Here is a 25,264-nt window from a genome sequence, read left to right as displayed (position 1 = left end):
ATGCTGGCGCTGCTAACCTCACTTAGGAAACCACAGAGAGGGAGTTATGTTCTTGAGCCAAAAAAAATCACAAAACTTGATCAAAGATATAGTTTCTGAAATGTTTCTTCAACATGAGCAAAATAAAGGTATTTATTTGTTAAAAGGAGACATTTTATGTTGAAGAACAAACAGGGTTAGCATGGAGGGAAGGGAGGAATGAAGGCAAAACACTGTCTCTTACTGTATTAGAAAATGGCTGGGAATTTGTTCTAGTGTGTTATTAACAAGTAAATGCTGGACTAAATTCTGCTCTGCTTTCTTGCTATAAATTCAGTATCCAGCAATTGGCACGTTTGGGTATCTGTTATAGTTCAGTAATTAAAAACAAGTGATTTACTTAGTGTTTGAGTTTAACAACCATGAAATGGTAACATGGTGTATTTGTTATTGACAGTATAAAGCAACAGAAACAGAATACACAAAGGATTCCATGGTAACGATTTAGAAAACTGTCATTTGTTCGCAGAGGGGAAGGAATCCACTCGGTGTTGTGCACTCAGTAATGATGATGTCTCTGCTTCATTCCTTTTGGAAAGGACCTAAAATTGTTTTGAGGAACTTCAAACAAAACACCCAGTACTGATGATGTAATATTTATAACGATGAAAATCCTGGTGCTTGGTTTTTATTGGACCTTGTTGCATAAGTGGAGTTCCTGAATAATGTTGATTCTACTCATCCTTTAATGCACAAGTAATTAAAATTACTTGAAAATTTTCTGAAAATTTTAATTTGTTTTCAGTCTATGCATTTCAATGTTTAGAATTTGAAACTGCACTTTTTGTCTTAAAATCATAGAATGATACAGCACAGAAGGGAGACCATTCAGCCCATCATGCCTGTGGTGGCTCTTTGAGCTATCCCACATGATAAAGTTTGACTCCTGCTCCCAAACATCAATGAGTACACTTTTTTTGTTTTCATGCAACATAATTTGCCTCCAACATTACTTCTTCCCTAGCTCCTCCAAAATATAAATTTACACAGTTATCGCTGGAGGCCCAAATTCTAAAATGCCACCTGAGCTGCCTTCTCCACCTACACCTTCCATAATGATAACTTACTTACAGTTTCCTCACCTTAGAACGTCCCAGACTGCCATCCTTGCCTAGCTATTCTGGCTTTAGTGCCTTAGTAAATTGGCTTTTCTGCTTTTGTTTTGAAACCTTTGTGATCTCACTCCACCAGTCTCCATGATCCCTCCAGTCCATGCTTGCACTCCATACCCCACATACCAGGCTGCTTCTTGTCTTGAATGTTTTCAGCATCACAACTTGCGGCTGCTGTTTCGGCTATTTATGTTTTCCCTTCACAGTTCGCTCCCTATATCCCTCCATAATGTTGCGTGCTTCCTTACTTTCAAAAATCTATTCACAGGCTTTGTCTTTAACCGTGCTTTCTGCACCCATTACCAATTCCATCCCTGTTTTTCCCCCATTTAAAAGCACTTTAAGGGTGCGAGTAATACTGTATAAAAAATACATGGTCCGAATATTTTGGTACTACAACATTCTCAAAAAATATATTTTGTAAATTTAATTTGTGTCTTCTGAATGGAGGTGGACATGCCAGGTTAAGCACCTAATGAAATTCAGCAACAGAGGAAAGTAATATCACTTTATATTCCTAAAAATGGCAGAAAGTTCATGTTTATCGCAAGATATTGTAGTTTTTACCACTACCATGTGGGGTGATAAGATGCATTGTACACAAAGTATAAATCCAGCATATCAGGGTCCTGTACTAAATTTCTGTGCCCCCCCTCCTAAATAATGTCATCTTTATGCTTTGTAAAGTCTATAAATAGAAATTATACAAAACAAGCACCGTGCTGAAATTTTGAAGCCAGGTCGGGTTTTTTTTTCAAGTAGTTTCAATCCATTTTAATTGCCTGGATGTATGTCAAATCTGGCAATATTCCTGTATTTTTCTTCAAAAAACATCAAAATCGTTGGGTATTCCTTAGGCACCACCGGTTTCATGACGTTAAAAAAACTCCATTAAGCATTGCGTTGCTATACAATTGCTTTTTCTTTGATTTATCATAAATTAAGTACTGTATGTTGAGTCATCAGCTTTTTCATGATTTGATGATTAGCCATATGGTGAGGGAACAATTGCTGCTGTCCCCTGATATTCTCTCTGTTGGCGGCCAGCGTAGAAGCTGCCTTCAAGCCGAGGCCGATTCATTGATTCCTGGAAGAGAAAACTTTGAACATTTGGCTTATTTGGCATCATCATCTTTTGGCATAAGGCATGACCAGTACACACAAGGCAACCCTGTGATTTTGGAGTTGACTTTACAACTCCTGTTGTATATACATGCGTATATAAGTTTGTCAATGCATGAGTAGACAGTATGTGATAATCTTGAGATCCGCAGTAGGTGGAGTTCATCCCACTATTATCTACTAATTTAAAGTTAAATTTCAAGCAATACCACAACAGTGAACATTTTGACCAGAATTTAGTGTGGACAGTGATTCTGATTATCTGTGGTGATCTGACAATCACCAATTGGGAAGACTGTTATGGTTGTGGTAACGTCACTGGGCTTGTAACCCAGAGGCCCAGGCTAATGCTGTGGGGGCATGGGTTCAAATCCCACCATGGCAGCTAGTGGAATTTGAATTCATTTAATAATCTGGAATTGAAAGCTAGCTATGGTAATGGTGACCATGAAACTATCATTGTTGTAAAAACCCACCTGGTTCACTCTAGCGTCCTTTTGGGGAAGGAAATCTGCCTTCCTTATCTGGTCTAGCCACATGTGACTTAAGACCCACAGCAATGTGGTTAACCCTTAACTGCCTTCTGAAATGGTCGAGCAAGTCCCTCAGTTCAAGGGCAATTTAGCTTGTGCAACTAATGCTGGCCTTGCCAGCGACGCCCACATCAGATGAAAGAATAGAGGAAAAAGAAAAGACTACAAGTCATACATGAAGGCAAATCCCCAGTTGCTCATGCTTGTTAAAGTTGTTCTGAGGGTCCAGACTTCATTGCCATTCTTATGAATAAATAGTGCTTGTTAGATATAGGTTTCATGACTTGGCATTGACACAGAAATATTGTTTTTTTTTTTGTGTCTAGATTACTTAGGAACATAAAGGAGGTGTTGGTGTAATGGCAATGTCGCTGGACTAGTAATCCAGAGGCCCAGGCTAATGCTCTCGGCATGGATTCAAATTCCACCATGGCAGCTGGTGGAATTTAAATTCAATTATTAAGTCTGGAACTCAAAAGCTAGACAGAGTAATGGTGCCCATTGTGGATTGCCATAAAAACCCATCTGGTTCACTAGTGTCCTTACCCAGTCTAGCCTCCACATGACTCCAGACCCACTGTAATGTTGATTCTCAACTGTCCTTAGAAATGGTCTAGCAAGCCACTCATTTGTATCAAACTGCTACGAAGTCCGAAAGGAAAGAAACTGGATGGACAACCAGGCATCGAACTAGGGACCGGAAACAACAATGGCAAACCTAGCCCTGTTGACTCTGCAAAGTCCTCTTTACGAACATCTGGATGCTTGTGCCAAATTTGGGTGAGCTGCCCCACACCTGCATACCAAACTCTAGAAGCAGCATATGATAGAGCTAAGCCACAACCAATGGATCAGATCTAAGCTCTGCAGTCCTGCCACATCCAGTTGTGAATGGTGGTGGACAATTAAACAACTAACAGGAGGTGAAGGCTGTGCAAATATCCCCATCCGCGATGATGGAGGAGTCCAGCACATCAGTGAAAATAAGAAGGCTGAAGCATTTGCAACCATCTTCAGCCAGATGTTCTGAGTGGATGATCTAACTCAACCTCCTACTGAAGTTCCCAGCATCATGGATGCCAGTCTTCAGCCAATTTGATCCACTCCACGTGATATCAAGAAATGGCTGAAGGCACTGGATACTGCAAAAGCGATGGGGGCCTTGACAACATTCTGGCAAGAGCACTTTAGACTTGTGCTCCAGAACTTGCCATACCCATAGCTAAGTTGTTCCAGTACAGCAGCAACAACAACACTTACATCTACCCAGGAAAGGGGCCCAGACATGTCCTGTCCACAAAAAGCAGGACAAATCCAATCTGGGCAATTAACGCCCCATCAGCCTCCTCTTGATCATTAGCAAAGTGATAGAAGAGGCCATCGACAGTTCTATTAAGCAGCACATTCTCACGAATAACCTGCTCAGCCAGCTTCTGACCTCATTACAGCCTTGGTTCAAACATGGGCAAAAGAGCTGAACTCCAGAGGTGAGGTGAGTGTGACTGCCCTCAGCATCAAGGCAGCATTTGACCGAGTGTGGCATCAAGGAGCCCCAGCAAAACTGGAGTCATTGGGAATCGGGGGAAAACTCTCCACTGCTTGGAGTCATACCAGCACAAAGGAAGATGGCTGTGGCTGTTCGAGGCCAATCATCTCAGTTCCAGGACCTCACTGCAGGAGTTCCTCAGGGTAGTGCCCCAGGCCCAACAATTATCAGCCGCTTCATCAATTACCTTACCTCCATCATAATACCAGAAGTGGGGATGTTTGTTGATGATTACATAATGTTCATAACCATTTGTGACTCCTCAGATACTGAAGCAGTCCCTTTGCATATGCACTCAGATCTGGACAACATTCAGGCTTGGGCTGATAAGTTGGAGACAACATTCATGCCACACAAGTGCCAGGCAATGACCATCCCCAGCAAGAGAAAATCTAACCATATCTCCCTGACATTAAATGGCTTTATCATCGATGAATTCCCCCACTGAACATCCTGGGGGTTAGTATTGGCCAGAAACTGAACTGCACTAGCCATATAAATACTGTGGTGACAAGAGCAGGTCAGAGACTGGGAATTTTGGGGAAAGTAACTTACCTCCTGACTCTGCAAAGCCTGTCCACCATTTACAAAGCATAGACCAGGAGTCGATTGGGACACTGTCCACTTGCCTGGATGAGTGCAGCTCTAACAGCACTCAAGAAGCCCACCACCATCCAGGACAAGGCAAGCCACTTGATTGGCACTCCATCCATCGCAAGCATTCACTACCTCCACCAACGCACATTGGCAGCTCTGTGTACCATCTACAAATTGCACTGCAGCAACTAACAAGGCTCAACAGTACCTTCCAAATCTGTGACCCCTCCAACCTTAGGACATGGGCAGCAGACACATGGGAACACCACCATCTGGAAGTTCTCCTCCAAGACACTCATCATCTTGACTTGGAACTATATCACCATTCCTTCACTGTCACTTGATCAAAATCTTGGGATTCCCTTCCTAACAGGATTGTGGGCGTACCTACACCACCTAGACTGCAGTGGTTCTAAAAAGCAGCTCACCATCACCGTCTTGAGAGCATTTAAAGATGGCCTAGCCAGCGATGCCCATACCCCACAAGCAAATTTTTAAAAATGTGTGATTTCAAGCTGTCGAGATGGCTTATACTAGATATGCAACCTATCTTGCCATTTCCAATAAAAAGTATATCTCAGTTACCAACTGCTTCAAATCTACCCAGCTCTCCCTGCCTTGTTCCATAAGTGATTTAAACCTAATCCATCTCTAGTAAATGATAAAATTGGGCACCTGTTTAACAGCCCATCCAGTTTTACTTTGAATTTAATTCCCTAGCAGTACATTCTACACAGTCACCACCTACTGAGTTAAATTGAAATTTGCAGCTACTGAAGGGGAGAGTGGTCTGTTTCGGGCTTGTGTTGATGGTCCATATTTTGTAAGGGAGAAGTAAGATTCAAACACTATGAAGAGGGCTTGAATGTCCAGCAACTGGACTAAGTGAAGTGAAGAAGGAGTCTTGAGAGAAATTAATACTGCCAAGGCTAGCTTATGATGCTCAACAGTGGTTCTCCATGACCACTCACTGTTCCAAGATTTTTCTCAATCTTTCCGCTACCCCTTTGATATTAAGTGCTGATTAGTCTGAATTTTCTTTACTTCCACTGAGCTGTCCTATTTGGTGCCAACGATGAGTGGGTTAGGATGATGCACTGTAGGTTAGGTTGTACAAACCTTTGGCGCTAATTCCAACCTCCTCTCTCATAAATGATGAATCTGAAGGTAAAGCAACCTTGAATTCTGTTCGGTCTTTAGTTGAGTTTCAAACTGTACTTATGTTCCATCATCAGAACTGCTTACTTTTATTATCAGGTCATTGCTTGCCTATGCATTGGTTACATTTCATTCTGCATGAAAATCTGGATCCAGTTCTGTGTTTCATGTTTTTCCAACACACTTCCTGGATCTGATGTTCTATGCTATGCGAGTTCCAATGCACCGAGAAGTCTGCAGTCCGGATCTTATCCTTTCCATTATTTTGCACATCGGTTACTCGTGGCTTTGCTGGCTTCCATTGGCTCCTTGTCCCCCAGTTTCAACTCCAAAATTCTAGCTACCTTCACAGATCTTCCTCCACACTACCTCGGTGATTATTCATAATCCCATGTCCATAATGCATCTTCTAGTCCTCAGACTGTGTCTACTAGCATTCTTACAAACCCACTGCAACATGGGTGGCAGAACCTTTATCCATTCTATTGTCTGCTCTGTGATATTATGCTTACACTAGTTCACCTTGCCAAATGTTTTCTGACTTTCAAAAGACTCCTCAAAGCATACCATATTTGTGTGGCTTGGTTAGTAGCTCCCTCACCTCTGAAGTACAAGGTTCTGTGTTCAAGTCCCATTCCTTGGCTTGAGCACAAAAATCAAGGCTGACACTCCAGTGCAGTATTGAGGGGACATTGCACTGTTGGAGGTGCCTGCCATCTTTTGATTGAGATGTTAAACAGAGGTCTCATCTGCTTGCTCAGGTGGATGTAAAAGGTTCCATGGCATTAGGAAGGACAGGCGAAAAGGAGGTGGTGTTGCGCTAATAATAACAGATGGGATCAGTACACGAGTAAGGGAGGATCCCAGATCGGAAGAACAACATGTGTAATCTAGGTGGTGCTACGAAACAGCAAGGGGCAGCAAACATGGGCAGGAATTGTTTATAGGCAACCAAACAGTAGTGGGAGTGTGGGTACGGTATAAAACGAGAGAAGCATGTAGGATGGGTAATACAGTAACCATGGGTGACTTAAATTTGCATATAGACTGGGTAAATCTAACGAGCACTAATGCTGTGGAGGACGAGTTTCTGGAGTGTTAGGGATGGTTTTCTAGAGCAGTATGTTGAGGAACTCACTAGAGAACAGGCTATTTTGGATCTAGTATTATGTAACAAGAAAGGGCTAATGAAAAAAACACTTAGGGGTGAGTGAGCATAATATGATAGAATTTTACATTGTTTAAAAGTGAAGTAGTTCAATCTGAAACCAAGGTGTTAACTTAATTTTCTTTGCTCAAATTTATGAGGGGCAAATTGGCTGAGGCAGTTAGGGAAAATAAATTAAAAGGTATGGTGGTACACAGGCAAGGGATAGTCTTTAAAGAATTATTATATAGTTTATAGCAACTATACATTCCTTCAAAAACCCAAAAAGAAAAGTAAGTTAACCATGGCTAACAAAGGAAGTTAAGGATTGTATAAGTTTAAAAGAAAAGACTTTTAAAGTTGCCAGAAATAGTAGTAAACCAGAGGATTGGGAGCATTTTAGAATACAGCAAAGGAGGACCAAGAAACTGATAAAGGGAGAAGAAAATATGAATGTCATCTAGCAAAAAAACATTAAAACGGATGGTATGTAAAAGGAAATACTTGGCTAAGACAAATGTGGGTTCACAATAGGCAGAGTCAGGAGAATTTGTAATGGGAAATTGAGAAATGGCAGATAAGCTAAATTATTACTTTGTGTCTTTCTTCATTGAAGGAGATGCAAGAAATCTCCCAGAATTAGAGATCCAAGGGACTAGGGAGAATGAGGAATTGAAGGAATTAGTATTAGTAAGAAGATTGTATTGGAGAAATTAACGGGACAGAAGGTTGATAAGCCTCCGGGACCTGATATTCTACATCCCAGAGTGTTGAAGGAGGTGGCTGTCATGAAGCTGTTAATGTATATAACCTTATTGGAAATTATTTTTTTTAAATAGAGGGTTCGCCTGTGGGTGTGAATTAATTGGATAAAGACAGCTAGTCTGGGTGCTTTGACGTATACTAGTTTTGAGATGTAAGCAAGTTAGAGTGCATTTGCATTTTGTTGAATAGAGCATTCAACAAGGGAAGTGAAATCTGGCACCTCACTAGCAGAACCCAAGCAATGTTTATATTACTAATAAAATTGGTACTATGAAAGGGTTTTATTGTTAGAAGAGGTGGAGTTCAAAGGGGCTTGAATTTACATTCAATGAGATGTGCTCGGTATAACAGCAGTTTTGTGTATGCAAGGCAGAAGCAATGTCAGATCAAAGCCTGTCAGCCTATCACTATGTCTGCAAAGGAACTAAAGTGAAAGGAACCTCATTTTGAATTTGTAAGGTGAAAATGCTTTGCCTGGTGTCTGCTTAAAGCCTATGGGTTGTTGTTGCCTTAGTGGAGATTAGTTTGGGGATTTGTTAAAAGTTACGATAGTAGTAATTTGTAGCCATGTGTATGTGTTGAACTTGTGTAAATTAATGAATGTCTCATGTAATTTGATATGAAAACCTAGAACTGGTGGTCTTATTCCTGAATTTAGAGCTGCATCTCAAATATACCACTTAAAAATATAAGTTATGACAGTTACTTAAAGTTTCCCTCTGGGATTTTTAAATAATTTAGCTTTACCAACTGCTATGTCATAACAGTAGCTAGAGATAATGGGTGCATTGATGAGCATCTTCCAAAATTATATTGATTCTGGAATGGTTCCTGCAGATTGGAGGGTAGCAAATGTCACCCCACTATTTAAGAAGGAGGGAGAGAGAAATTAGAGAACTACAGACCTGTTAGCCTTAGATCACTCGTAGGAAAATGCTACAAACTCTGATAAAGGATCTGTTAAATGGACATTTAGATAATAATGATCTGATTGGGCATAGTCAACATGGATTTATGAATGGGAAATCATGTTTGATGAACATTTTGGAGTTTTTTTGAGATCTTATTAAGAATGGATAAAAGGGGAATCAGTGGATGTAGTGTACTTGGATTTTGCGAAGGCTTTTGATAAATTCCCGCACACGAGGTTTGTTAGCAAAGTTAAAGCACATGTTATAGGAGGTAATTACCAGCATGGATCAAAGATTGGTTAACAGGTAGAAAAAAGTAGGAATAAATGGGTCATTCTCGCATCGGCAGGCTGTGACTAGTGGCGTACTGCAAGGATCCGTACTTGATCCCCAGCTGTTCACAATAGACATCAATGCTTTGGATGTGGGAACCAAATGTAATATTTCCAAGTTTGCGGATGATACAAAGCTATGTGGGAATGTAAAGCGGCTTCAACAGGGATTTGCACAAATGTCATGAGTAGGCAAGAACATGGCAGATGGAACAAAATGTGAGGTTATCCTCTTGGTGGGAGGAGCAAATGTGCAGAGTATTTCTTAAATGATGAGAGATTAGAAAGTGTGGATGTACAAAGGGACCTAGGTGTCTTGGTCAATAAGTCACTGAAAGCTAACATGCAGGTGCAGCAAGCAATTAGGAAAGCTAATAGTATGTTAGCCTTTATCTCAAGAGGATTTGGGTACAGAAGTAGTGAAGCCTTCCTTCAATCATATAGAGTCTTAATTAGACCACACCTCAAGTACTGTGTGCAGTTTTGGTCCCCTTATCTGAGGAAGGATATTATTGCTATACAGGGAATGCAACAAAGTTCACCAGACTTATTCCCTGGATGGCGGGACTGTCCTGTGAAGGGAGATTGGGGGAACTAGGCCTGTATTCTCCAGTGTCTCAAAGAATGAGAGGTGATCTCATTGAAACCTACAAAATACTTGAAGTGATAGACAGGGTAGGTACAGGTACAGGTTGGGGAATCTAAAACCAAGGGACAGAATTTCAAAATGAAGGGGAAACCACTTAGGTCTGAGATTAAGAGAATTATTTTCCTGAGGATGGTGAATCCTTGGAATTCTTTACCCCAGAGAGCTGTGGAAGCTCAATCATTGAGTGTATTTTCAGCAGACATTGACAGATATCTAAATACCAATGACATAAAGGGATATGGGGATAGTGTAGGAAAAAGGCATTGAAGTGGATGATCAGCCATGATTGTATGGAATGGTGAAGCAGACTCGATGGGCTGAATGGCCTACTCTACTCTTGCTCCTATGTTCCTAATATTTTGAAGACGATGAGGGGAAGTTATCTCTGGTGTTCTGTCCTCAATCAACATCATAAAAACAGTTGGCCTGGTCATCATCACAATGGTATTTCTTGGAGTTTGCTGAACGCAAATTAGCTGCTGCATTTTCAACATTACAACAGTGACTACTCTTCAAAAAGTACTATCAACCTTAAAGTGCTTTGAGACATCTGGTGATTGTAAAACAAAAGTGCAATATAAATGCAATCTTCATTTCTTTCATCCATTGCATCCCCTCACTTCTCATCCTTCATGCTTGGTGTCCACTGCACCCCTTCCTTCAAGAAGCACCTTGGAATGTTTTGCTGTTTGAAAAACAGAAACAAGAGTAATTACTGATGGAAACATTAACCGCTTTTCCACATTCAGAAGCTGTCTGATGTACTATATGTTTTCAGCATTTTCAAATGAGCAGAAAGTAGAAATTTGCAGCACAGAAGGAGGCACATTAAATTTGTGTTGATTCTTACCTAGAGCATTCTAAAGCCAATTCCTTGGTTGTCTCTCCATAGGTCTGTATCTTCCTCTATTTTAAATTTTTATCCACTCTTCCCTTAAAAATTTCAGTCGTCTCACTGAAGTATTTCATATCACAAAGCATCCGTGCTCTACCACCTCTTGGCAAATATCAATGTCTTCTAATCTTTGCTCGCTCTTTAGTGACCATTTTAAATTAATGAACCTTTGTCACAGCCAGATTCTTTCCCCTTAGGCTTCTCTGCTGCACAGAATCAAAATATTTTACACCAGGGGAGGGCATTCTACTAATTGTGCCTTTGTATCTCTTTGAAGCATCTACGCATTTGGTCACCTTGCCCTGAACTTTCCCAATACTGTCTTAATACTGTTTTCAGGAGTCTTGGGAGTGGTTTATAATTTTCTATTATCCCTTTGAGTTACCCAAATGCTGTGAAATGGAATATTTGTGTAATGTATCTTGTTCGTGTTTCCATATTGCATCCTAGATGATCTTAGTTCCGTCTACCTTCTATTTTGTTTTGTAGTATCAATCTGCAGAAAGAAGTGAGGATTTACTTTCTTTGCTGCAATATTTCAGCTATCTTGGGTAGTGCTGAAAGTGTGTACACAACTGTCTTCCTTTCTGGGGCAGGAAAAAATTTTAGTGCCCTCTTGAGCTTCCATTGTTATAGGAACCTTAATATATAATCAATATAATTGTTACTGAAGCATTTTAAGTTTTGTTCCCGTGAAGGCATACTGCTTTATATTGTGCTGTTCTATTTTTGCACGTTTGGGACTGTCTTCCAGCTGTTAATTACTTTAAAAAGCCATTTGCACCTCTCACATCTTCATGCTTTACCATGGATCCATCTTCTGTAACATTAGATTGCTGTGTTAATGGAAGCCTGGGTCTTTGAGTCATAGATTCTAATTGGAATAGCATTAATTCCTTTAATTACTTCAGCAAAACTGCTAGATTCCTAAAAAAGCTGAGTACACAAAAACGAAAAGTAAGATGCCATGATCCTAAGCTTCACAACTTGATGTTTGCTGAAATGGTATGTAAATAATTTCTCCTTATACCTTATTGGAGAATATGTGCTTGCTCCTCCTTTCTGCCCTGATTGCCCAAGTCCTCCTACCGTCCATGGTTGTGCTTCTTTGGATTGCAAAGGATAGAGCATTCAACACCAGTATTTTTTTTAAACTATTTGTTCTTGAGTTGTGGGTGATGCTGGCAAGGCCACAATTATTATCCAACCTTAGTTGCTATGAGGTGTGGCGGGTTTTCTGTTGGAGCCACTATAGTCCAAGTGAACATGATACTCCTACAGCAGTGTGAGAGGGAATTCCAGGATGCTGATCAAGTAACAATGAAAAAGCTGCAATATTTGTTGAAGTCAGGATGATGTGTAATGAAAATAGAAAACGCTGGAAAGGGAAACAGAGTTATGTTTCAGGTCTATAACCTTTCATTTGAACTGATGAAAGGTCATAGATCTGAAGCATAAACACTGTGGTTTATCTCTCCACAGCTTCTGCCAGACCTGCTGAGAGTTTCCAGCATTTTCTGTTTTATTTCAGATTTCCAGCAACTTCAGTAGTTTGCTTTTGTGTCAAGTTGGTGTGTGACTTGGCCGGGAACTTAGCGTTGATTTTCCCACAACATTGTTGCACTTGCCCTTCTGAGTAAAAGAGATCATGGAGACAAGATGTATTGTAGATGCTTTCTGTTCTCACCTAGCTTCTTAAATTCTTCTTCAAAATGCCAATAGTGTGGTGTAGGTGGCTGCATGATCACCATGATATCTGTGTTCTGCTGTTCACAGAGGATCTGTGTTGTAGTGGAACAGAATTCTTGCATTGTGACGATCATGGGATTGTGTGTGGGAGCCTTTGGGGCCAAGTATATACAATCTGTGGCATCTTTGGAATCTTACTACCCAGGAAAAAAAACTGTCTTTGATTCTGTTGTCTGTTGCCCCCAGGGAAAGTGGTGAAGTTATTTTCCTTGATACATTTTTAAACTTCACAGGAAGTGATGCTGGTGGCAGCTTGGAATGAGCCTTTAACATAGAAGTTTAGAGCTACAGTGATTTTGACACCCCTGGCAATATTGTTGGTATCGTGGAGGTTACCTGGAGGGTAGCTTCTGGAAGACAGCATCACTCTGTAAAGTGCCTTAAGGAGAAGAGGGGGAAGGCGGAAAATTGGCAAATATACTTTTTAAACTCATGTACAAGGGATAGAGTTCCAGGTGATCACACTTTTCTGGGAGAAAGATCCACAGGGTGAGGAGTTTTACTGTTGTTTTTGTCCTTAGGTAACAATGTTCTGTTTAATTATAGTTCACAGTTCGAATCAACCAAGTAAACAGTAAAGGGTTTCTCAGCAGTAAATACGTAGTTGTTGATCCATTTGTGCATTTGACTAAACTTTAAATAGACTCTCAAATTCTGCGAAGCGCAGTGCAGTGTAAATGAAGAGTGAAACAACAAGGATTTACCAAACTTTTACACTCTTAAAATAAAAATCTGGTACTTGGAGTAGTTTTGAAGTACAAGGCTTAGTTTTCAACTCTGAATTAGTATCTTGATGCAAATTCTGATGGCTGGCATTAATATCAGACTTGTGCCACTTAAGCTTTGTGCATGTACCATTTGTGGCGGCCTGAATCCACGACTGTTAGATCAGTGTCATACAACGTTTGGATCTGTGTTTCAATGCCCTAAGTATTCTGAGTACCTCATTTAATCCCCATTTTGTTATGTTTGAAGACTCTACCGGGCATCAACTGTCGGTTCAAAATTTGTGTCAGCCCAATTTGGTCAAATTTATCTGTAATTGAATGGCATGTTCAGCATTTGAGGAACAGGAACCCAAATTTTTAAGGGTTATAATTCTGCATATTTGTCACCTGGAGTGTTGGAACTTGCATCTCATTATTTTTAAAACAATGTTTCACCTTTATATGTTGGGGACTTGCTTGTCTGGTATTACTGCATCTTGCTGAACTATAATTTACATTTCGATCCCAACAGATTTTAACTTGTTCCTTGCTGAATTTTTCTATGTATGACTTTATTTGTTTGCAATCATCTTTTAACTTTAAACCTTCCTTTGATTTAGTGGAATATTATGTGGACAATGTCAATAAAATTGCTTGACTTAGATTATTGATTGCAGAATTTCTGACAGGAATTTTCAATATAGAAATGGTCCTCAGTCATATCCACACTGCCATATTTTTTTGTTCCAAGTATCCAAATATGAAGTGCAAGTCATTGGACAAACTTTATTTCCCATTTTCATTTTCTTGCACATACTTCTAGTTTTTTTGGGCGAACTTTCTGGCAGTCAACAGCAAATGATATGATGAGGGTGGAATACTTCACTTTTGATACCCAGTGTCAGCATCATACATTCTTCAGAGATTGACAATGTGGCCAGATGTGGAATAAAAGTAACTACTGTCTGCCCCAACAATAAGCCTTAACTCTAGCGCATCCAAACTAAGACCCATGGGCCATTTGTTGCTATGCAGAGATTGTTTTATGAAAATTAATGGGAACATTGCCTTAAACTCTAAGTGACCAGCAAGGCTGTACGGCAGATGTCTAAGACAAAAAGCTTGGATGCTTTCTCAGAATAACATTGAATAGTGCACTGACATGAGTTTTCATTTTTCAATGCCAACAATTCTCATTGGATATCTCTAATGCAAATTCCGCAGTCTGGACTTGAATGTTGTAGAAGTTGGTTGGATGCAAGTCCAGTTCACATGAGATGCTTGGAATGACTAAAAGCTTTAAATATATCAATTTGGATTGGATCCAGAACCAAGTCTTGGAAGGCAAAGGGCAGGTAACTATTTGCTCCACCACCCCACATACCACTACTTGGTTATTTTATACAGTTTGAAGAAATAAGAAAGTGATCCGTTGCTAGATGGAGAATTGCATTTTTTTTTATTCTTTCATTGGATGTGGGCATTACTGGCTAGGCCAGCATTTATTCCTCATCCTTCATCGCCCTTGAGAAGGTGGTGATAAGCTGCCACCATGAACCGCTGCAGTCTGGGGTGTAGGTACACCAACAGTGTTGTTAGGGAGGGCATTCCAGGATTTTGACCTAGTAGCAGTGAAAGAATGGTGATATATTTCCAAGCCAGAATGGTGAGTGGCTTGGAGGGGAGCTTCCAGGTGATGGTGGTGTTCCCATGTGTCTGCTGCCCTTGCCTTCTAGATGGTAATGGTCATGGGTTTGGAAGATGCTGTCTAAGGAGGCTTGGTGACTTCCTGAAGTGCACCTTATTGATGGTACACACTGCTGCCACTGTGTTCCGGTGGTAGAGAGAGTGTTTGTAGATGGGTTGCCAATCAAGCGGGCTGTTTTGTCCTAGATGGCGTCACTCTGCTTCTGTTGTTGGAGCTGCGCTCATCCAGGCAAGTGGAGAGTATTTGATCACACTTGGACTTGTGCCTTGTAGATGGTGAACAGGCTTTGAGGAATCAGAAGATGTGTTACTCACTGCAGGTTTCCTAGCCTCTGACCTGCTGTTGTAACCACAGTACTTATATGGCTAGTGCAGTTCAGTTTCTGGTCAATTGTATCCCCTAGGATATTGGTAATAGGGGATTCAGCGATAGTAATGTCATTGAGTGTCAAGGAATGATGGTTGGATTCTCTTGTTGGAGATGGTCATTGCTTGGCACTTGGGTGGCGGGAATGTTACTGGCCACTTGTCAGCCCAAGCCTGGAAATTGTCAGGTCTTGCTGCAGTTGGACATGGACTGCTTCAGCATCTGAGGAGTTGCAAATGTTGCTGAATATTGTGCCATCATAAGTGAATATCCCCACTTCTGACCTTATGATGGAAAGAAGGTCATTGATGAAGCAGCTGAAGATGGTTGGGCCTTGGACACTACCCTGAGGAACTTCTGCAGTGATATCCTGAACTGCAATGATTAAGCTCCAACAACCACAACCACCTTCCTTTATGCGAGGTATGACTCCAACCAGTGGAGGAGTTTTTCCCCTGATTCCCATTGACTCCAATTTTGCTATGGTTGCTTGATGCCACACTTGGTGAAAAGCTGCCTTGAACACCTCTGGAGTTCAGTCCTTTTGTCCATGTTTGACTAAGGCTGTGATAAAGTCAGGAGCCCTTGCAGGACCCAAACTGAGCATCAGTGAGCAGACCAGTTCTAAGTGAGTGCCGTTTTGATGGTGCTGTTGATGACCGCTTCTATCACTTTACTGACGATCGAGAGTAGACTGATGGTGTGGTAATTGGTTGGGTTGGATTTGTTCTGCTTTTTGTGTACAGGACATACCTGGGCAATTTTCCATATTGCCAGGTAGATGCCTGTGTTGTAGCTGTACTGAAACAGCTTGGCTAGGGGTGCAGAAAGTCCTGGGGCACTAGCCTTCAGTACTATTGCTGGAATGTTGTCTGGACTCTTAGCTTTGCAGAATCCAGTGCCTTCAGCTGTTTCTTGACATCACGTGGAGTGAATCGAATTGTCTGAGGATTGGCACCTGTGATGCTGAGGACCTCTGGAGGAGGCCGCGATTGCACTTCTGGCTGAAAGTTGGTGCAAATGCTTCAGCCTTACCTTTTACACTGATGTGCTGGGCTCCCCCATCATTGAGGATGGGGATATATGTGGAGCCGCCTCCTCCAGTAAGTTGTTTAATTGCCAACCACCATTCACGACTGGATGTGGCAGGACTGCGGAACTTATGCAATGATAGTTAATGTTGGTATGAACTTGCAGTGCAGGATGGCTGAGGACGACAGCTCTTGTAGATCTTTTAGTCTCGTGTGGTCAATCCTGCGCAATCTGTGTAAGTATATAAACGTTAGACCTTGTAACTTCTGAAAAGCCTCTTGTGATGAATTTCATCCCAGTGATGTGCTTCAGAAGCACTGTTTCGTTTGATTGCTCTAAATAAGAAAGCAGTAATCCCTGGATGATTTACTTTGTCATGGTGTTCTTAGCAATTGGGACTATCTTAATTTGCTGAATTAAAAGTAAAGCTAAATTAAATGTGGCAATTACCTTTAATAAATATGAATTAAGTTCAAGAATTGTCATTAGTTTGATAAGAAGGAGCAATAGAAGTAGTGCACAAAATGTGGTACAATGGAGTGCGATAAGCACTTGATCAAAGTGTAGATTTTAAATGTAGCACTCTTGATTTCCATTACAAATAATCATAACTGAAGCACAATTCTAAGAATGATTTGTTTTCCTCAAAAATCATTGTGCAACCATTAGGTTTTAGTCTTGTTTTCCAGCTGAGCTCCTGTACTATTGCAGAAGATTTTCTGTCAAGGAGTGAGCCAATCTCCATAAAATTTCAACATGTTGTGTCTGTTCTTGTTAAAGGCTTGTCTGTTGCACTACAGTTGCTGCATGGAGATATTGATCAGATCCGGCGAGAGTACCCGGTCTTGTTCACAAGAGGTGTGGCTATTACCAGAAAATTGGGCTTCTCTGATATTATAATGCCAGGTAAGTTTGAAAAATGCGAATGCAGGGATAATGCTGAAACAGTCTTGGCAATTGTTGTATTTGATTTTCTGTCTTCACAGATTAGCTTGTGGCTATCACAAGATCTTGGAGGTAATTTTATTAAAGGCGCTATGTAAACCCAGCATTTTAAAGCAACATACTTTCTCTTTTTCTGGAGAATTTCATGCAATACAAAACATGACAAAAACTAGAGTTTACAAATTATTTACTTGAAATTACCTTTTCACTAATAGTTAGCTTAAAGATTTTGAGTTACTTGTATAATATATACAGTCAGGAATGAAAAACGCTAACATTTTAATCCTATTCAGTGATAGTGGAAGGTTGTTCATTCAAGTCCCACTCCAAAGATTTCACATAATCAGCGTTCAAACTTTAGTGCAGTACTGAGAGAATGCTGCACTGTTAAACAACCCATCTTTCAGATCTGTCCTCTCAAGTGAATGTTAAAGATCCCCTGGCACTATTCAAAGAAGAACAGGGAAATTCTCCTTGATGTCCTGGCCATTATTTAACCCTCAACCAATATCCCTTTTTTTTAAAAAAAAAAGTTATTTAATCATTATTTGATTGATTTTGTTTGGACCTTGCTGTGTGCAATTTGGCTGCGATGTTTTCCTCCATTACAACATACTTCAAAAGTATTTCATTGTCTGTAAAGGGCTTTGGGGCAAATCCAAAGTTTGACAAAGGCGCTATGTAAATCCAAGTGCAATTTTCTTGATAATTTTTCTCTTAAAGAATACGTTGTCTTCAGAACATTAAGGCCTTTTTTGTGGTGCTTGTACATGGCATGTGGTCATTGCTGACAAGGCCATCATTTTTTCCCATCCCTAATTGCCCTTGAGAAGGTGGTGGTGAGCTGCTTCGTTAACCACAGCAGTCCTTGTGGTGTATGTACACCCACAGTGGTGTTAGGGTTGGAGTTCTAGGAGTTCGAACCAGAGACAATGTTAGGAAATAGAGATAGTTTAAGTTAGTTATGTGTACTTGGGTGTGTTAGAAATGAAGTTTGGTTTGTACTTCTGCATTTGTGTAGTAAGAAAGGGAGAATTTGAGTTTTAGTTTCACTTTAAAAGGTGTCTGCATTGTAATGAGATTTTGATTCTTGAAGGGAAGGTAAAACAAACAAGGTAGGAAAAAGGCCCCACACTGACAGGAAAGTAGCTTTAGTTCAGTTTGGTTGCAGTTGGTCAGTGGGCTTCAAGGCTGAAAGATGTTGCCAGCAGAAGCAGCATAGCAGAGGAACAGATAGCAAGTCCCAAACTTAAGTTGAAGCCAGCTGCCAAGAGAAACTGGACACCAAGAAGGAACTGCTGGAGCAGGTTCTCAGAAACTAAAGAAGAAAGCCCCCAAATCCAGGGGAGTGGAACAGAAAAGGCCCAATGAGAACAGTTAAATCAAAGGACAAGAACAGGAATCTTGAAAAGATCCTGCTGAGTGAAGTTGAGTGAGGAGCAAAGAAAGGCTCCAAGCTTAAAGGGAGAAAGCTTCAGGATGCAGATTTAAATCAATATAGGGTTGCGAGAAGCTGGAAGCTCCAAGGGGACAGCCGAAGGCCTGTAAATCTTTACTGTGGGCAGGTGAAGCAGTGGTGTTCAGTTGGCATGGCTGAGCATTTGAGAGAGGGCATGGAAGAAAGCTTGAATGCACATCGTGATCCAAGGGAGATGGACATCGGAAGGAGAGGTCGAAACCCTGGTGGTGGACCCTTTGGAAGACATCTGAGAGCAAACATTGGTTTGAGACAAGACACCAATGTGAGTTTTTGGAGAGTGGAGATTTGAAAACCTCGGTTGGCTCAAGGTTTGACAAGCATCAGGGGGGAGTTGAGAGATCAGTAGCATCTGTTTGTGGAGGCATCTGTCACTTGGTTTCAGAGGGCATGTTTAACCGCAAGTTGCCTATTGGCTTACGTGGACTGTGTACTCACTGTGAGCATTGAAGTATGAGATAGCTTTTGTTACTTGTGTTATCCTTATAAATCTATATATATCTGTAAAGGTGTAGTTGGGGGTGAAGGAGTATTGTAACATAGTTCTTCTTTTCTTGTTTAATAAATGTTTTATTCTTCTGTTAAAAGTTCGGCAGCTGACTCCTCTGACTCTGTTCAGTAGCCACTCTCCACATAGCTAAAGAAAAAATAAAAGTTAGCATCTATGAAGCTGGGTTTCACCCTGGGATATGGCTTGTCTGGTTGCAACATCAGCTGGGATCATCATAACAGTGAATCAATGGCAATATATTTCCATGTCAAGGTGGTATGTGACTTGAAAGAGAATTTGCACATGTTGATCCTCCCATGCACCTGCTGCCCTTGTCCTTCTAAGTGATAGAGGTTGTGGGTTTGGAATATGCTATTAAAGAACCCTTAACAAGATGCTAGAATACATCTTATGGATGGTACACAGGGCAGCCACTGTGTGCTGGTGGTAGAGGGAGTGAATGTTTAAGGTAGTGGATGGGTGCCATTCAAATGGGTTGCTTTGGTCTCGATAGTGTTGAAATTCCTGAGTGTTGTTGGAGCTGCACGCATCCAGGCAAATGGAGAGTATTCCATCTCACTTCTGAATTGTGCCTTATAGATGGCGGATAGGCTTTTGGGAATCAAGAGGTGAGTTACTGAAATAGCCTGTATTTTAGAGATTATTAGATGCTGACTAACAAGTTTCTTGGGTTAAAAATTGAAGGAGGCAACATTGGTCACTGACTAGTAAGTTATTTATTTGGGGAGGGATGATCACAGCTAACTTTGGTGCAAACGCAGATGCTCTCCTCTGGTGTGATCGTAGGTATGTTGAGTAGGTGCTCTTTGCGCCATTCCCCTTCACTGCGGCTCCACTTTCCTCAGGCTAAGCTCCTCCCCGATGGCTTTTTTGTGGGTAGGATGAAATGGGGCTGGTGAGGGTTGAAGGCAGTGAGATTAAAGAATTCTGAGTTGGGAGCTGTAAAGTGATTATATTTTGTGTGCCAGCTACTTTTTAAATCTTTTTGCTTCACCATTTTAATGACTTGAGTTTGTTAGTTCAGTCAACACTTGTAAGTTTCACATTTTACATGACTGACTTTGCTTTCAAATGTTTGTCAATTCTCATCCTAAACACAACAAATTCAACTGAGGAAAATCAGCTTTGGGAAAACCTCAAAATTTTGCAATTTAAATTTGCAAATTCACAAAAAATATACTTCAGCAGCAGGGACACCATCCCTGTTGGCTGTGCAAAGTTACCATGTTTAACTGGCATTCTAATTATGTCATTAATTTGAACTTAGCATTTAGATCTGGTGAAGCTATTGAGTGGTATTTCCTTTCCCAAAAAAAGCTTTTACAAAAGAGCTTTATTTGTATCTCTATTTTGAATGACAACACCAGAGTTATGAGAGCAATTGCAAACTGAGGTTAACTTTTTGATTATTTCACAGACTTGAATCATTTCTCCGAAATAAATATATCATGATTCCATGAAATAAAATTAATTGCCTTTTTAATTTAAATTTCAGTAAGTAGGAGAAAGGAAGAAAGCTCCCTCCACCACTGGAGCACAGTGGCAGCAGTGTGTACCACCTACAAGATGCACTGCTGCGACTCACCAAGGCTCCTTCAGCATCAGTGCCTTGTCATATGTTCAGGACATGGCAAAGCACCACAATCAATGGATTGATGTTGGGATGTTAATTGAAGAATTAATGTTGGCAGGTCAGTGGGAGGACTTGTTGCTTTTTTCTGGACAGTGCATTAAAGTAGGATAGTGCCTTCGTTTAATATGATCCAAAATCCAAAAGTTGATAACAGGCCTCAAAAAAGTCACCAACAAAATACCTTCTGTCAGTTTTGCTCAGTTGGTGTGACTCTCAACTTTGAGCTGGAAGGTTATGAAGTCAGACCTGACTCCAAATCTTTTGCCATCTCCGTATTTATGACCTTCCCTGAATCATAAGGTCATAAGCGGTGATGTTAACTGATGATTGCACAATCTTCAGCGACTCCTCAGATACTGAAGCAGTCCATGTCCATATGCAGCAAGACCTAGACAACATTCAGGCTTGGGCTGATAAGTGACAAGTAATATTTGTGCCACATAAATGCCAGGCAATGACCATTTCCAACAAGAGAGAATTCAACCATCTCCCCTTGACATTCAATGGAATTACCATCGCTGAATCTCCCACTGTCAACGCCCTGGGGGTTACCATTGAGCAGAAACTGAACTGTCTAGCTATATAAATACTGTGGCACAAGAGCAACACAGAGGCTGGGAATTTGCAACAAGTAACTCACCTCCTGACTCCCCAAAGCCTGTCCAGCATCGACAAGGCACAAGTCAGGAGTGTGATGGATTATTCCCACTTAGCTGGATGAGTGCAGCTTCAACAACTATCCAGGACAAAGCAGCCCGCTTGATTGGCATCCCATCTGGCACTTAAGCGTTCTGTACCTCCACCACTGGAGCACAGTGGCAGCAGTGTGTACCATCTACAAGATGCACTGCAGCAACTCACCAAGTCTCCTTCAGCACCACCTTCCAAACCGTGACCTCTACTTGCTAGAAGGGTAAGGGCAACAGATGTGTGGGAACACCACCTGCAAGCTCCCCTTCAAGCCACACACCCCATCCTGACTTGGAGCCACATTGCCATTCCTTCACTGTCGCTGGCTCAAAATCCTGGAACTCCAGCACTGTGGGTGTGCTTTGACTGCAGCATTTCAAGAAAGTGGCTCACCACCACCTTCTCGAGGGCAATTAAGGATGGGCAACAAATTCTGGCCGAGTCGATGACACCCACAAGACTGTGAAAGAATAAAAAAATTCCGGTATTGCAGTGCTATCTGACATCTCATTTCCTACCATCCATAAACTTAAGCTCATCTAAAAATCTCCTGCCTATATCCTATTCTGCTGTAAGTCCTGCTAATCCACCGCCTCTTCTTGCTGACCTACATTGACACTTGAGCCTGAGAGCATTGTGGATAGCACGTTTAGAGAGCTGGTCACACCGCAGATGAAGGGACTTGAGGAAGGAAGGGAATGGGTGACCACCAGGCAGTCCAAGAGAAACAGGCAGGTAGTTCAGGAGTCCCCTGGGGTCCCACTCGCAAATCAGTATTCCGTTTTGGAGGCTGATGAGGGCGCTGGTTCCTCCAGGGAGTGCGGACAGAGCCAAGCTTCTGGCACCACAAGCAGCCTGTCTGTAAAGGAGGGGAGGAAGGGAGGAAGAGCAGTAGTAATAGGGGATTCTATAGTCAGAGGAACAGATAGGTGCTACTGTGGCCATCAATGTGACTCCAGGATGGTATGTTGCCTCCCTGGTGCCATGGTCTGGGATGTCACTGAACGGCTGCAGGGCAACCTGAAGGAGGAGGATGATAAGGCAGCGGTCATGGTACATGTTGGTACCAATGACATAGGTAGAAAGAGGGATGAGGTCTTGCATCAAGCATTCAGGGAGTTAGGCAGTAGACTAAAAAGCAAGACCTCTCGGGTTGTAATCTCTGCATTACTCCCAGTGCCACGTGCTAGCGAGGTCAGAAATAGGAGAATAGCACAGATGAATACATGACTTAAGAGTTGGGGCAGGAGGGAGGGTTTTAGATTCCTGGATCACTGGGACCGTTTCTGGGGAAGGTGAGACCTGTACAAGCGGGATGGTCTACATCTGAACCAGGGCAGGACTAACATCCTTGTGCTGTTGGGAGGAGTTTAAATTAATTCGGCAGAGGAAGAGAACACAGAATGTTAGCAGATTATACAGTAAAACAATCAAGTCAGAGGGAGTACAGCTACAATAAGCTTCAAGAGAGTAAGGCAAGGCTGGATGGCCTCTTCTTTAATGCCAGAAGTATTTTCGGTAAAATGGATGCGTTAAGGGTGAGGATTGACATGTGATATAGTAGCCATCACTGAGACGTGTTTGAGGGAAGGGCAGGATTGGCAGCTCAACATTCCGGGATATAGAATCTTCAGGTGAGACAGGGGAAGGGGTAAAAGAGGAGGCAGCGTTGCATTATCAGTCAAGGAGTAAGTTGCTGCAGTAAGGAGAGATGATATCTTGGAGGGGGCATCGATGAAGCTTTGTGGGTAGAGCTTAGGAATAAAAAAGGGGCAATCACATTATTAGGTGTTTATTATAGACCCCCAGATAGTCAGTGGGAAATTGAGGAGCAAATATGTGCACAATTTGAGGAGGTGTGTAAAAACAATAACAATAGGGTAATTATATTAGGTGATTTCAACTTTCCCAACATTAATTGGGATACACAGAGTGTTAAGGGCTTGGATGGAGTGGATTTCTTGAAATGTGTACAGGAGAACTTTTTAGGTCAATATGTAGAGGGTCCAACAAGGGACAGTGCATTGCTGGACCTAATTCTGGGGAATAAAGCCAGACAGGTGGCTGAGGTGGTGGTGGGGGAGCATTTTAGTAATAGCGACCACATCATGGTACAGTTTAAGTCTGTTATAGACAAAGAAATCGACAAGTTGCAAAAAATGTTTTGGATTGAGGGAGAGTGGATTTTAGTAAATGGCCAAGGTAGACTGGGAACAGTTACTTGCGGGGAAATCTACAGAGGAACAATGGGGGATGTTCAAAAAGGAAATGGGGAGGGTACAGGCTCAACCTGTTCCTTTGAGGAATATTAGGAAGGAGTAACAAGCCCAGAGAACCATGGATGACCAGAGATATTCAGGTTACGATGAGAAGCAAAAGAGAGGCTTTTAGCAGGTACAAAGGAAGCAAATCAGCAGAGGCATTAGTGGAGTACAGACAGTGCAGGGTGGAGTTTAAGAAAGCAATTAGGAGAGCATATAGGGGATATGAGAAAGCTCTAGCTGTTAAAAGTAGGGAAAATCTCAAGATATTCGATAAGTATATCAATGGGAAGAGGATAACCAGGGAAAGAATAGGGATCATAAGGGACCAAGGGGGCAATCTATGGGTGGCGTCAGAGGACATTGCTAGAGTGTTGAATGAATACTTCACGTCTGTCTTCACCCAAGAGAATGAGGATGAAGGTATCGAACTCAGGGAGGGAGACTGCGAAGTTCTTAAGCAAATTGATATAGGGAGTGACAAGGTATTGGAGGTGTTGGCAGGCTTAAAAGTGGACAAATCTCCAGGTCCGGATGATTTGTGTCCCAGACTGCTGAGAGAGGCAAGGGAGGAGATTGCAGGGGCTCTGACCCAAATTTTTAATTCCTCTCTGACCACAGGGGAGGTGCCAGAGTACTGGAGAACAGCTAATGTGGTTCCGCTATTTAAGAAGGGTTGTAGAGATAAGCCAGTGAACTACAGGCCAGTGAGTCTCACGTCAGTGGTAGGGAAACTATTGTAGAAAGTTCTGAAAGAGAGAATCTATCTTCACTTAGAGAGGCAAGGTTTGATCAGGGATAGTCAGCTTTGCTTTGTCAGAGGGAGGTCATGCCTAACAAATTTGATTGAACTTTTTGAGGAGGTGACCAGGTGTGTAGATGAGGGTAGTGCAGTTGATGTAGTTTATATGGATTTCAGCAAAGCCTTTGACAAGGTCCCACATGGGAGACTTATAAAGAAGGCAAAGGCACATGGGATACGGGGTAATTTAATAAGGTAGATTCAAAATTGGCTTAGCTGTAGGAGACAGAGGGTGATAACAGAAGGATGCGTTAGTGACTGGAAGCCCGTGTCCAGTGATGTACCACAGGGATCTGTGCTCAGTCCACTATTATTTGTCATTTATATAAACGACATAGATGACTATGTGTGGGGTAGGATTAGTAAGTTTGCAGAGGACACAAAGATTGGCCGGGCGCTTAACAGTGAGGTTGAGTGTCTTGGGCTACAGGAAGATATAGATGGGATGGTCAAATGGGCAGATAAGTGGCAGATGGAATTTAACCCTGAAAAATGTGAGGTGATACACTTTGGAAGGAATAATTTGACAAGGAAGTATTCAATGAATGGCATGGCACTAGGAAATTCTGAGGAACAA

At 41.6% G+C, this 25,264-nt stretch overlaps 1 protein-coding gene across 1 annotated transcript in view; it reads left to right on the top strand.

Annotated features, from left to right (window-relative positions):
- The window catches only part of dock4 (dedicator of cytokinesis 4), a 378,537-nt gene that overhangs the window by 172,660 nt on the left and 180,613 nt on the right, over nt 1-25,264 (top strand). Inside the window, exon 13 of the mRNA XM_041215897.1 lies at nt 17,149-17,274. Within this exon, the coding sequence (XP_041071831.1) occupies nt 17,149-17,274 (126 nt within the window). The remainder of the gene's footprint in view (nt 1-17,148; nt 17,275-25,264) is intronic.

This window comes from Carcharodon carcharias, chromosome 21 (genome assembly GCF_017639515.1).
Source record: "Carcharodon carcharias isolate sCarCar2 chromosome 21, sCarCar2.pri, whole genome shotgun sequence".
Taxonomy (NCBI): domain Eukaryota; kingdom Metazoa; phylum Chordata; class Chondrichthyes; order Lamniformes; family Lamnidae; genus Carcharodon; species Carcharodon carcharias.
The sequence above is the reverse complement of the archived record's forward strand: the minus strand, read 5'-3'. Positions and strand labels throughout refer to the sequence as shown.